Genomic DNA, 12,597 nt, shown 5'->3' with positions numbered 1-12,597 from the left:
TTCTTTGCTTTTTAAAACAAGAAGAGCAATAAAAAATGAACCACATTGTACTGTGTGTGCAAAGGTAGCTATCATTTAACACTGAAATACGAACTCTGTGATCATAGAGATGTTTGCTTTCTCATGGCTGTGGTCTTAGTGCATGGACCAGCAGATTGCCAGTAGCATATACTCAAAGACATTCAAAGATTAAATGCTGACATTTGCAATGGTTGCATCTCTTATCAAAGAACTGACTATGCTCCTGACCCCTCAAAGCCAGTCTAGGCCAAACAAGATTCTCCATCTCTCAAAACTAAGGGATTTCGACGGGAGACAGAGAACGTGGGAGTCGTTACCACAGGTGGGGTCAGGGCTAGCACCTGTGTAACAGCAGGCCTGGACCATGAGATGGCAGTCGGGTATGTGAGTAGAAGAAGAAACCCATGGGACAGCGAGATGGCTTAGTGGATAAAGGCACTTGCTGCTCAGAAGGACAGCCTGAGTTTAATTCCCAGGATGCTCACTGTGGAAGGGGAGGCATCCCACAAGTTGTCCTCTGATCCCCACATGTGTGCTGTGGTACATGAGTGACTGTAAAAATACACATGAATGTATAACTGTAATGCATGTTATTAAAAGGAAAAATCCAAAAAGAACCCATATCCCAATGTCATGCTGTCCACTCCCCAGCTCCAGTTTCTGTTGTTTGCCGAGAGTATTTTGCCTTTTCAGGTTTAAAATAGAAAATTGTCAAAAGTAAAATGTAGAAGTTGAGATCTTTCCTGACTTCTTGACGGCAAACGACAAAGGACAGTAAAGTTTCCTCAAGGTAGGAATCCAGGGAGGAGAGTGATTTCCTCAAGATGGGGAAACCAGGGAGACGAAATGGACAGGTACATCCACTTCCTACTTCAAAAGAAGTTCCTATTCGTGGTGCAGTCTGGGGGAAATCAAGAACTAAATAGCTGGAAATTGCAAGAGGGAGGGGGAGGGAAGGAGGGAGAGGGAGAGGGGAGGGGACAGAGAAAGAGAGTGAGAGGGAGAGAGGGAAAGAGAGGAAGAGAGAGAAAAAGGGAAAGAGAGAGGGGGCAAGAGGGAGGGAGGGAGGAGGAGGAAGGGAGAAAGGGAAACAGAGAATATCTATATCTTCAGAGAATCTCTTTTGAGTTTACCAGAGAATTAACCACTGCATGACAATGAGGGAATGTAAATGAGAATTTGGTGTTCTCTCACAAAAGCCCATGGGCAGTACTTGTTATCAACAGCCAGACTTGAAACTCCACAGCTCGCAGGGCATAGGGCAGACGGACACAGAAGAACTCTGTCTCCCTTTTATTCCAATTGTCCTGTTCTACTCAATAAATCTTCAAGGCTAGATCTGAAAAGATCAAACTGTTTTGGGGTAACTCTGTAGGACCCTGGAAGTTAAAAAAGGTCCAACTTTTGAGGTATAAATGTTTGAGGAGACCTAGAAGAATGCCATTATAATGTCCTTATGTATGTATGTGCTAATCTGTCACTTGGAGGTTGGCTTTGAGAAGATAGATTTCTGTCTCCATGATACAAACTCAGAAGGAATCATGAATTTAACAATGGGTTAATAAAGAAACAAAATGATAAAGGAGATGCACTGGCAAGGTCTAGAATGTGGCTCAGTGGTAGTGTGCTTGCCTAGTGTGTGAGGGGTCTTAGGTTCAATCCCTAGCACCTTAAAAACCCAAAGCAAACCTTAGCTAAGCCTCTAAAAGAGAAAAAAGAAAAGAGTACCACAGCAAAACACAGTATGCACTCCAACTGTCAAGACCTGCCCAAAGGGACATTTAAAGTTGTGTGACAGTCACGGAAGAAGCCAGGACATGGGATCAGGGATTTCGATGTTATTGTATGTAGCGAGAATTCGAGTTACTTGCGGGAAGACCAAGCTATGTGCTCTCCTCACTAACACTGCAAGCAATCATTTTAGGTATAAAGCCACTTTGATAATCCTGAAACTGCCTGCAGACATCATTCGAAAAGCCTTGACAGCGCAGTTGGCTGGCAGTTCCTTCTGTAGTCACTGACTTACAATCCCCACATAAAAAGTTATTGCAAATGTCATTTTAACCTCTATGTCCTCACCATGCATAAACCACAGTATATCTTCAAAGACATGCTGATTTGGGAAACAAAGATGCTTTTGTGTTTGTGTCTGCTTTCCCAGCAAGATCGAATGCTAATATCTGCTCACATTTATATTCATGTTCTTACTGTTTGTGGGGAGATTTTTAAAGAACAACATGGAAGATTTTGCTTAACCCTGACTCCAGAGGGAGAGGGGGAACAAAACAAAACAAACAACAACAACAAAACCACCCAAATCTCTAGCTAAACTTGGAGATACTCTGGTGTTTACATGTGCAGGGTGAAACCCTTAGATTCAAGCTATTCTTTAGTCTTCCCTGTTCTAGTGATTGCGTCCACATGCCAGTGAGCTGCGCTGGCAGGAAAGGGTCCTGGATCTGTTTCTGAATTACAGAACCATAGAGAAATACTCTAACATTCTCTTTTCCTGCAGATGAGAAACACATCAACCCTTCAGGAGCACGCTGCTTCTTTTCTCCCTTCTCTGCTCTTCCCAAGCATCTCTCTTCCCAACATCTTCTATTTGCTGGCTCTGATAGAGGAAAGAAGACAACTTGATGCTTTGACACCGAAAGTGACTGACATTTTCCTGTGGTAGGGAAACATTATGAGCAAAGTGACACCTGACACAAGTTTGAGCTGGTTTTAATGACTTAGAGTATTTTAATCAGAGATCTCTCGGAGTAGCTGCCAGTGTTGAAAGAAACAAGGTTGCCTAGTGCACCACGACAGCCTCCCCCCAACCCCAGTTCACATGAATACTTTTTCCCGGACTGGCATTGCAGCCACCGGAGACAGACTATTAAGATTGTCATCTACTTTTAATTTAAAGAGCAGTGGTCATTTCCAGGGCTGGTGGTTTGGGGACATCCCTGAAAGGCAGTCATTAGGGGAAGTTTTACTCCTCAAATTGCCCTCATTGTCATCTCCAGCTGTAGAACTTCCCCCCAAAAAGTGTGTTACATAGAACCCCCCCAAAAGTTACTATATTGTCACCTCTTCCTCAAGAGCTAGCTAGAGGAGGACTGTCCCTCCCTGAGGAGTCCTTCTCCTCCTGTATGACAATCCTGCTCCTGTGGGGGTCTACAGGTTGAGAACCACTGTAGTTCTTGGGGCATAAGTCTGATCACTAGTCCATGGAACTTGGTGTGTGACAGCAAGGTTATCAGTGGGAGGTCAGAACTATGAGTCTGGGTGGAGGAACATCCGTGTCAATCATATGAGTACCGCACCTAAAACCAAGATCGGATTTCTTCTGGTTAGTTAATTAGGATTGCTGCTTAGGTTATTTAGAGAAAAGGCTGGCATTCACTGTGGTGTGTGGTTCTCATGGAGTCAAGACCACTCTTTAAAAAAAATTTGAGTGATTTCTGCCCAGGAAGGGCTGACTGGGTCTGTATCTAGTGCCCCAGGCCTTCTGAAATAGCACCTCATTTAATATTTACGGTAGTCCTCATCAGTAAGCACAAGAGTCCAGGCAGAGTGACTTCCGGGTTCCATGGCTAATCTCTTTTCATGGAGATAGGAGGGCACTCCGACGTCACATCTATGCACCGACAGTTTCCTGGGGCCAAGCACTCCTATCTCACTTTACCACTGTGGCAATTGTTCAGGTTATGGACTACAACCTGGACGCGGTCGTGCTGAAGAGCGTTCAAGCAGCCGTCAGGCAGACAGGTCACCATCCTCATTAGCTGATGTGTGGAGTCTGAGCAAGCCCCACACTCTTCTGAGCATCATTTCCTACACGGTTTAGCTAGAGATGTGCAGGCCTGTGAGGAAGGAGTTTTGCAAGACGTTGAGTGTCATAAGGTAGGTGTGTGTGTGTGTGTGTGTGTGTGTGTGTGTGTGTTTCAGGAGGCGCACAGGCTTTTGACTTCATGCCAGGTCTCTGTTCACTTGAAGAGTAAGCGGGAATCTTGTCCTCACTGCTGCTCCAGTCCTGGCACACAGCGGGCACAAGGGAGGGAATCCTGGCTCAGTGAATAACATGCTAGTCAATGGGACGCCCTACTCGTCTACGTTTTAGGGGTATTTCAAATGAGGGAGCTCAGAGTGCGGAAAGCCGTGCCTCTAATCTTCCAGATTCTGGCAATCGGGGACAGGGAAAAGCAGCTTTGAGGACCTGAATCTTGGGGATACAGTCTGTTCATGTTAGGGTGCAGGCGGGGTGCAGGAAACCATAGGCGCCGGCAGAGGGCGCCAGGTGCCCGCTGAGCAGGCAGCACAGTGTTTGGGGTGCTTGCGGGGCGCGGGTCACGGGCTGCACTCGTGAGTTGACCACAGAAGCGCCTTGGCGGGCGGAGCGCGGAGCGAACGGCCCGGGAGCTGGCGCAGGTTTGGCAGAGTCGCGGAGCGTGGCCTCCCAGAGCGGTGAGCACCCGCGACCCAGGGCTCCTCGGACCCCAGTTGTGGGACAGCGCCGTGACGCGAAGCGAGCTGCTGCCCAGGGCTTGCGGTGCGTGGGTGTGGGCAGGGTCGGCTCTGACCCCGAGCTTTGGGTGGAACTTGGGGTTGACCCGAAGAAGAGGCGTTGAGTGCAGGACCCAAGTTTGGCTTACTTAACATTTGAACGCGAGGATTTGTCCCTTGGGTTCGGGTTTGTGCGGGGGGGTACCCGGGGTGGGCGAGATACCAGAGGCGACAAGGCGATCACGTAGGCGCCCCACAGCTCTGCTCCTGCTGCGCCATCGGGGAACCACGTGTGGCTGTCGCCCGCCACTCTGCCTGTCTAGCTCAGCCCATCCCAGGGCCGGGAGGGGACGCGGAGGCGGGGTGGGCTGTGCCCCGCTGGTACCCAGCCGGCCGGTGCCCTCGCCCGAGCGAGCAGCTGTGCCTGCCTGCCGCTCCTGCCCCTGCTGCTGACACGGGGAGGCTGGGGTCCTGACCTAAGATCCAGGAGCCAAGGAAAGCCAAGGGAAGCCCTGCGCTGGGTTCCCGCACACTAGCCCTGGTAGTGCCCTCCCAAGGACACTCTGAGAGACCCTGGGGCAGCGATCTGTAGGTGGCCAAGGCAGCAGGAGGGCGCAGCTTCCCTGGGTACCTGGGCTGGGATTCCTTTCCCAAATCCGGAGATTTTTGCGCATCAGGAGGGGGAACGCTTGCTAGGCCGACAGGACTCACTGTGGGAGCTCCAGGAGTTTTGGGAGAGGCCACCCCCCAAAGCAAGGTAGGTGGTCTTGACAGACTTGTCCAGGAGATGATGAACGGGGATTTAACGTCGCTAAAGACGCGAGCTACACATAGTCTTGGTGAACGACTTGGTATTTTCCTTTGCTTTTTTAGGGCATTTGGAGAGATGTGGCACTAGGGACTTGGAGGAGAAATACATGCATTTTAGGCTGTGTCTCGGAGGAAGAAGCAGTACCCCTGAAAAGCAACTGTAATTGACCAGGAAGAGGCCTTAGATTCTCTAGTTGAAGACTTAAAATATGCTGAAAAGCTGGTGTTGTCCTCGGGGAATTTAGGGACCAGTCGGTGCCCGGGAGAGTGACCTGGAGCACGGAACCCAGAAGATAGATGGAAAGCAAGAGGGTACTTTTACCGGCATGGTTTGGATTGCTATGGGGAAGGCCGTGATGGAACACCTCTGTCTTTTAGTTGGGGCAGCAACTGGGGCTGGGCAAGGGGCTGCCGGCTGGTGAGTGACCAGGGGGAGTCTGGCTAAGCCTGCTCAAGAACCCCAGGACCAAGTCACCCGGAAGTGCTTTCTGTCGGGACGATGGCTCCGAACACTTCTACCATGGATGGGGCTGGGCTGGCCGTGGAGAGGGATTTCTCCTTTCGCATTCTCACCGCCTGTTTCCTGTCGCTGCTCATCCTGTCCACTCTCCTGGGGAACACCCTCGTCTGTGCCGCTGTCATAAGGTTTCGACACCTGCGGTCCAAGGTGACCAACTTCTTTGTCATCTCTTTAGCTGTGTCGGATCTCTTGGTGGCTGTCTTGGTCATGCCCTGGAAAGCTGTGGCTGAGATTGCTGGCTTCTGGCCCTTTGGGTCCTTCTGCAACATTTGGGTAGCCTTTGACATCATGTGTTCCACTGCGTCCATCCTTAACCTCTGTGTGATCAGCGTGGACAGGTACTGGGCTATTTCCAGCCCTTTCCAGTATGAGAGGAAGATGACCCCCAAGGCAGCCTTCATCCTAATCAGCGTAGCATGGACTTTGTCTGTTCTCATCTCCTTTATCCCGGTGCAGCTAAGCTGGCACAAGGCAAAACCCGAGTGGCCCTTGGATGACAATTCCACTTTCCTGGAAGATGCTGAGGATGACAACTGTGACACCAGGCTGAGCAGGACGTATGCCATCTCCTCCTCCCTCATAAGCTTTTACATCCCCGTAGCCATTATGATCGTCACCTACACCAGTATCTACAGGATTGCCCAGAAACAAATCCGGCGCATCTCAGCCTTGGAGAGGGCAGCAGTCCATGCCAAGAATTGCCAGACCACCACTGGCAATGGAAACCCCGTGGAATGTTCTCAATCAGAAAGTTCCTTTAAGATGTCCTTCAAGAGAGAGACTAAAGTACTGAAGACCCTGTCGGTGATCATGGGGGTGTTCGTCTGCTGCTGGCTCCCTTTCTTCATCTCAAACTGTATGGTACCCTTCTGTGGGGATGGGGAGACCCAGCCATTTTGCATAGACTCCATCACCTTTGATGTATTTGTGTGGTTTGGGTGGGCAAACTCTTCCTTGAACCCCATCATTTATGCCTTCAATGCTGATTTTCAAAAGGCATTTTCAACCCTCTTAGGATGCTATAGACTTTGTCCTACAACAAACAATGCCATAGAGACAGTAAGCATCAACAACAATGGGGCTGTGGTGTTTTCCAGCCACCATGAGCCTCGAGGCTCCATCTCCAAGGACTGTAATCTGGTTTACCTGATCCCTCATGCTGTGGGCTCCTCTGAGGATTTGAAAAAGGAGGAGGCAGGTGGAATAGGTAAACCACTGGAGAAGCTGTCCCCAGCCTTATCGGTCATCCTGGACTATGACACTGATGTCTCTCTAGAGAAGATCCAACCTATCGCTCACAGTGGACAGCCCCCAACCTGAATTTTGGGTCGTCATCTCCGAAGCTGGCCAGGGCTTCCCTAGAGCTGTTAAGGAATTAAGGTCTGGTGGGACGGTGAGCCACCTCAAGATCCCTCTGCTGCTTCTGAACAATTACAAAACTTTTCCAATGCATTACTTCCGGTGTGTTTTCTAGGGAGGGAAAGGACTTGGGCTCTGAAATCATTTTTGAAACTTATTATCTTAGGATGTTATTTTAAAAAAATGGGACAAAGAGTCAACAGTCAACAGCTTCACTTAGAAATCAAAACTTTCTAGGAAGGAAGTGAGAGAGTTGAGTTTGCTGTGTCCAAACAGGTGCTAAAACTGTCCGAGCAGTTTTCAGATTGTACAGGTAGGTGCATGCCTTCACTAATTACTTCTACAACACTAATTGAGCCTTACAGCAAGAGTGGGATTTCTCTTTTCAGAATTGACAGATGTTCTGTTGACAGTGGTTTTATTTATTTATTGTATTATATGGATATTTTAAATTGATCATAGTGAATCTATATTTATTCATATTTAATAGAACAAACCAATGTTATTGGAGACTGAATAGTCCAATGTGCTAGTGCTTTACGAGTCCAAGGAACACACATACACAGACTCCGAGATTTGGAATTGTGAGTAACTTCTAGAAACACAGCAGAGACTGACGTGCTGGCTCCTTAACACGGACACAAATACAAGATGGGAAGCGATTAACAACACCAATGCTCCCCTCCTAAAAACACTGCCCTGAATGTTTTAAAAGGCAAAGGCTTTCCCATGGTGAATTTGCACGTCTGTAAATATCTGTGTGAAAGTCAGCTCTAGAAGAATACAGCTTTACGTTTCTGTTTTTGGATGGCAAGGAAGAGCGTGTGCCACTTTGTATTTATGTAAAATAACTGGCCCTCCCTGTCGTTTCTCATTTCATGCTTGAAATAGCTTTCTGAAACAAACAAATAGCTGTCCATCCCAGATTAAGAACTGCAGCAGGAACGAGCTGTAAATTCACGGGTCACAGCCGACCCTCCGATGGGCAGGGTCCATGTCTGGTTGTTCTCCAGCTGCCCATGTCAAACCAAGCCGGCGGCTCAAGGGGCTACTTTTGCAGAGCTTCAATCTGAACTTACTTACCCCTTTTCAAATAAGCTCTTTGATGTTAGCGGTAAAGTAGCTAATGAGTGGTGCCTCATCATGGTCTCGTTCTACTTCCGTTGGTGGGGGGGACCGGAAGAGGCCCTTTCCCTCTGTATCTTGAGCATCTCAAAGCCATCGGTATCACTAGTCACAAACGCTATTATTTTTCTCCGTGGTTCTGAATCCAGTTTCCACGCCATAACCTGGACTGCAAACAGTACCATCAGGTCCCCTCATGTGGGGAAGCTAAGTGATGTGGGACATTGCAACAGTTACTTCATTTTATTTATTTCTGTTTTCGCTTTGGAAATGTTTACGAGGTGTTCTTGGTAAGCGGTTGGCAACATGTGGAAGGAACTGACAAAGCGAGGAGCTTGCTGACAGCAGCTCCCGCACTGGGTCTGTGTCCTTATGTACTTTGAATGTTCTCTCAGCTCTACTGCTTGTATGCTTTCTTACATACAATAAAATTATTTTGTGAGTTCAAGTCAACCCCAGTGGAGCTGTGTTGCATTTGTTAAACACATTTGAAAAAGGCTAGACTGCTTCAGGTTGACACCCGGGAAAGCAAGGACATCTCAGATATGCCTTGCTTGTTGAAGACAGGACTTTCTCTTGTATATGCCCCGAGATGCTTTTGATTATCTCAGTGGAAAACATTGCCTCGCACTTTCCTTGTATTTTAACTGTGTTCTGAAAAAGAAGCCTTTGTTCACCCAAAGAATTATTTTGTTTCTCTCTCTCTCTCTAAGAGATTATTTGTAAACGGAGTAAAAATTTTAGAAAAGGCTGGCTTGCTCTGGGTGGCTGTGGTTTCGTGGCTGACAGCAACCACTATGCACGCAAGGAGTGCTTGCTTTGAAACCTAGCTAGAAATGGCCTCTGGTCATGGTTGTGATGCTGCTGGAATCGCCACAATGCCTAACAGGCATACGCCTGGGTTCTGCAAACCAAAGAAGGGAGAGGGCTCAGCGGCTGGTGATGCAGGAATTAAGGGTTAAGTTTGTAACTTGGAACGTCACACAGCAGACGGCGCCTCTTTAGAGTGCCCGCTTGCTTCTCCCTGGCATCCGATGAACATGTCTGGCACAAGCGCCAGGAAAGCCCAGTGCCTTTTCTTCCTACCTCACGAACTCCGTGTTCAAGGCAGGAGCTCAGCTGCAGGCTGCAGTGCTCAGGCAAGGTTGTCACCGTGAAGCCAGTGAACCCTGACATAAATGCCTTCCTTTCATAGTGTATTTAGAAGTGATTCTAAATCGTTATAAAATGCAGCACACCTTGCTCGCCTTGAACCGAGATGCGCTCTGGGTTTCTCCGACACTGGATTGACCAAGACCATCTAGAGCAGGCTAGTTCTGAAAACCACAAGAGCAAAACTGTGGCTAGGCTCATATTTTACTCTCAACTCCAGTGATGAGTTATGATGAGGTTCAATGTATATGAGGTACCTCACCAGGACAGAGACAATTTCAGAGCTTCTCTCTTCTTCACGGGGAAAGCTGCCTTCATTTAGTGCACTCCTAAGAGAGGAAGGGGGGGCTGGGCGCCAGGCCTGTGAGTGGACCAGATCACTCAGGCCAGCTGCTGGCTTCTTCTGGGACCTAAGCAAGTGTTACCACCTTGAGTCCCGCTGGGCACACCCATCATTTGGGAAGGGCAGAGCTTCTGCTTAGGTTTCTTCCGTGAAGGCTCAGCCTAGCACCAGTTCTTCATTCTCTCTGGGGACCCCTGTGTGACCCTGGCCCAGGCATGCACTGGCATTTCTTCCCATTTCCATGTTCTATCCCAGGCTCCCTGCCCAGAGCCAGTCCACAGTCAGGGTCTGGGCATGCAGAAAGGGCAGGGTCTCCTTTCAATGACGGTGAGTATGAAGAGGTATATTTTCCTCTCTGAGCCCTCATGCCCTTTTGTGAGATGAGGATAAGTGTGCAGGCTGCTTGGAGGTGAAACGAAGCATTGCGTGGAAGCCTGGGGTACTGTAGGTCCATCTTGTAACCCTGCCCTTCAGTGTTAATGGCTCTGCGTGTATTTGAATTTTTTACGGAATGTAGTTAATTTTCAGCATACACTTTGTCTGGGATTCTTCCAGACACCACTGTGTTTTGCTGTAGCTACGTGCCCTTTCAGAAGCAAGTGACATTTTATGTCTTCCTGGTTAAGAAAATTGCCTTAAGCTGCCGCTACACTATGATCAAATCTGCCCACAACATTTTAATCCACCAAATCTCCTTGTCTTAGGGAATTTATTTCAGGAATCAGGAGCCAATGGCTTGCGTGGTCTGGGCTAGTGAATGTACGGCTTGCTGCTCTGTATGGCTGGCTGGCAGAGGTCATCGGAAGGAATTAGCATGGTGGGTCACAATGGTGATTCTTGTAGATATGATGTGGTCCTACAGATTTGTTTGAGGTCGCTGGATAGGAGACATGACCTGTTTATTTGCCAGAGGATTGAGAGCACCGAGTGTCACAGCACAAACACTGTGCCAAGGTTCCTGCCTAGCCCTTCTGTCACTTCAATGCCCACGGGACACACAGATTTAAAGCATTTGGACCGTAGGCTGCTCAAGATTTGGGAGTTGTAACTTAAATAGTATTAGACACTCAGGATTAATCTCTGATTTAAAAAAGGCTTAGGCTTCTCAGTGCTCTGAGGGAAATGTATGGGACTCGTTAGACAGTTTCTCGTGACTGCAGAACACAGACTGTCATCAGCGTTTGACACTTGCGGATGTCTCCATTCATCGAGAAGGATCTGCTCCCAGGCCACCTTGCACATCTCAGGGGACAGAGATTCCAGCAAAGTGGGGGCGACAGTGGGACCCAAGAAGACTGGGCCACAGGGCAGGGTGTTCCACTTCGTTTAAACAAATGGATCCGTTATTGCATTCCCTGTAAGTAAGTTTGCATCTCTGCAGCAAGGATGTGGCTGGAGTGACTAGAGGGAGTGACTTCTCAGATATATTGTGGTTGGGAATTATGAGATGTGAGCTCCACTATGGGCAAACTTTGACTGTTACGGGTTCCCTGAGGAAGATTCTCTTTGCTATTAGAAACCTTGAGAGAGGATAGTCCTCACTGTCTTTCACTAACACAGTAATAGATTTCATTGTGGCATCTCATGCCTCTTTTTTTCTTTTTGGCTGATTCTTCCCTTCTGGTCCTCTTCTTCCCCTTCTCCTGCTGCCCCTCTTCCTCCCTCTGGCGACCCCCTCCTGCTTTCCTGGCACATGTATTCTGTGACTCCCCCAGACTTGTCTCCCCCTTCCCACCATCCTCTTCATAGGTTCATGTCCTATACTCTGTCCCCACCAAAATATATTCACATACATAACAATTCAAATCTCGGATCTGCCTATGAGAGAAAATGTGGACTTTGTCTTCCGAGTCTGGGTTTCTTAGCTTAACACGATAATTTGTAGTTGCACCCACTTTCCTGCAAATGCCATGATTTCATTTTCCTTCCACACTGAGTCAGATTTCACTGGTGTGCGTACAGCACATTTTCCTTACCTAGCTGTCTGTTGACAGATGTCTAGGCTGGGTCCACTTCCTACAGGTTATGAACACTAAACATGGATGTGCAAATCTCTGTTGTAGTGCTTCAGGTTCTTTGGGTATGTGCCCGGGAGTGGTGCAATTGGGTTACACAGTAGTTCTACTTTTCTGAGAAACCTTCATACTGATTTCCATGGTGCCATGCCGGTTTACACTCTGACCTCTAGTGAGTAAGGGCAACACCCGGCCCGCGTCGCCGAGTCAGCATCACCAGGTAGCCATTCTGACTCAGGTGAGACTGAATCTCAAAGCAATTTTAATTTGCATTTCAGAAAGGTAACTTTAAAGTGCAGATAGAACTGTTTTATACCTACATGCAGCTTTCTTTAATGGATCCCAATTATTTTTTAGAAAAAATAATCAGGTTCATTCAAGGACCTTCATGCTCTCGCCTAAGGCGGCCTGGTGGCCTCTGCCACCTCATCTCTTGTCAGTACCCATAGGCACCACCCCACAGGTATTTCCAACCGCGTGCGGTAGCTGGGGTCCTTTCTTGTTTTTATACCTTTGCACACACTGCTCATTCTGCTGGGACACCCTTCCCTGCTGCCAGGGTTTGCACACCACTGCGTACGCTTTAAGATTATGTTAGGTGAGACCGCCAGAGGCTTTCCCTAACCTTCCCTTCCACTCTTCCACCACACCGCTGTGGGACAGTGCCTTTTATTACTGTCACACTGCCGTGGGACAGGCTCCTTCAGTATGTACTAGGGTCATGGACATGGAGAACAGAAGTTGTTTACTTCCATGAT

The 12,597-nt window shown here is 48.2% G+C and overlaps 1 protein-coding gene across 3 annotated transcripts; it reads left to right on the top strand.

Annotated features, from left to right (window-relative positions):
• The first annotated feature begins 4,351 nt into the window (after positions 1-4,351).
• Drd1 (dopamine receptor D1) lies at positions 4,352-8,782 on the top strand. 3 transcript variants are annotated; one of them, XM_013119268.3, is made up of 2 exons: positions 4,352-4,476; positions 5,389-8,782. In XM_013119268.3, exon 2 carries the CDS (start codon positions 5,825-5,827, stop codon positions 7,163-7,165), a length of 1,341 nt encoding a protein of 446 aa, XP_012974722.1. In that variant the 5' UTR covers positions 4,352-4,476; positions 5,389-5,824; the 3' UTR covers positions 7,166-8,782. The 3 variants fall into 3 exon arrangements, with proteins under 3 accessions (XP_012974722.1, XP_040611922.1, XP_012974721.1); XM_040755988.1 differs by having other exon boundaries at positions 4,377-4,561; XM_013119267.3 differs by lacking the exon at positions 4,352-4,476 and adding an exon at positions 4,769-5,272.
• Positions 8,783-12,597: the final 3,815 nt, after the last annotated feature.

Source organism: Mesocricetus auratus, unplaced genomic scaffold (genome assembly GCF_017639785.1).
Source record: "Mesocricetus auratus isolate SY011 unplaced genomic scaffold, BCM_Maur_2.0 Super-Scaffold_100013, whole genome shotgun sequence".
Lineage (NCBI taxonomy): Eukaryota > Metazoa > Chordata > Mammalia > Rodentia > Cricetidae > Mesocricetus > Mesocricetus auratus.
Note: the sequence above shows the minus strand (reverse complement) of the source record. Positions and strands in the feature narration are given on the sequence as shown.

What these genes read in the sequence shown, in the direction of transcription:
- Drd1 (XM_013119268.3), top strand. Translation starts at nt 5,825, where the DNA reads ATGGCTCCGAACACTTCTACCATGGATGGGGCTGGGCTGGCCGTGGAG.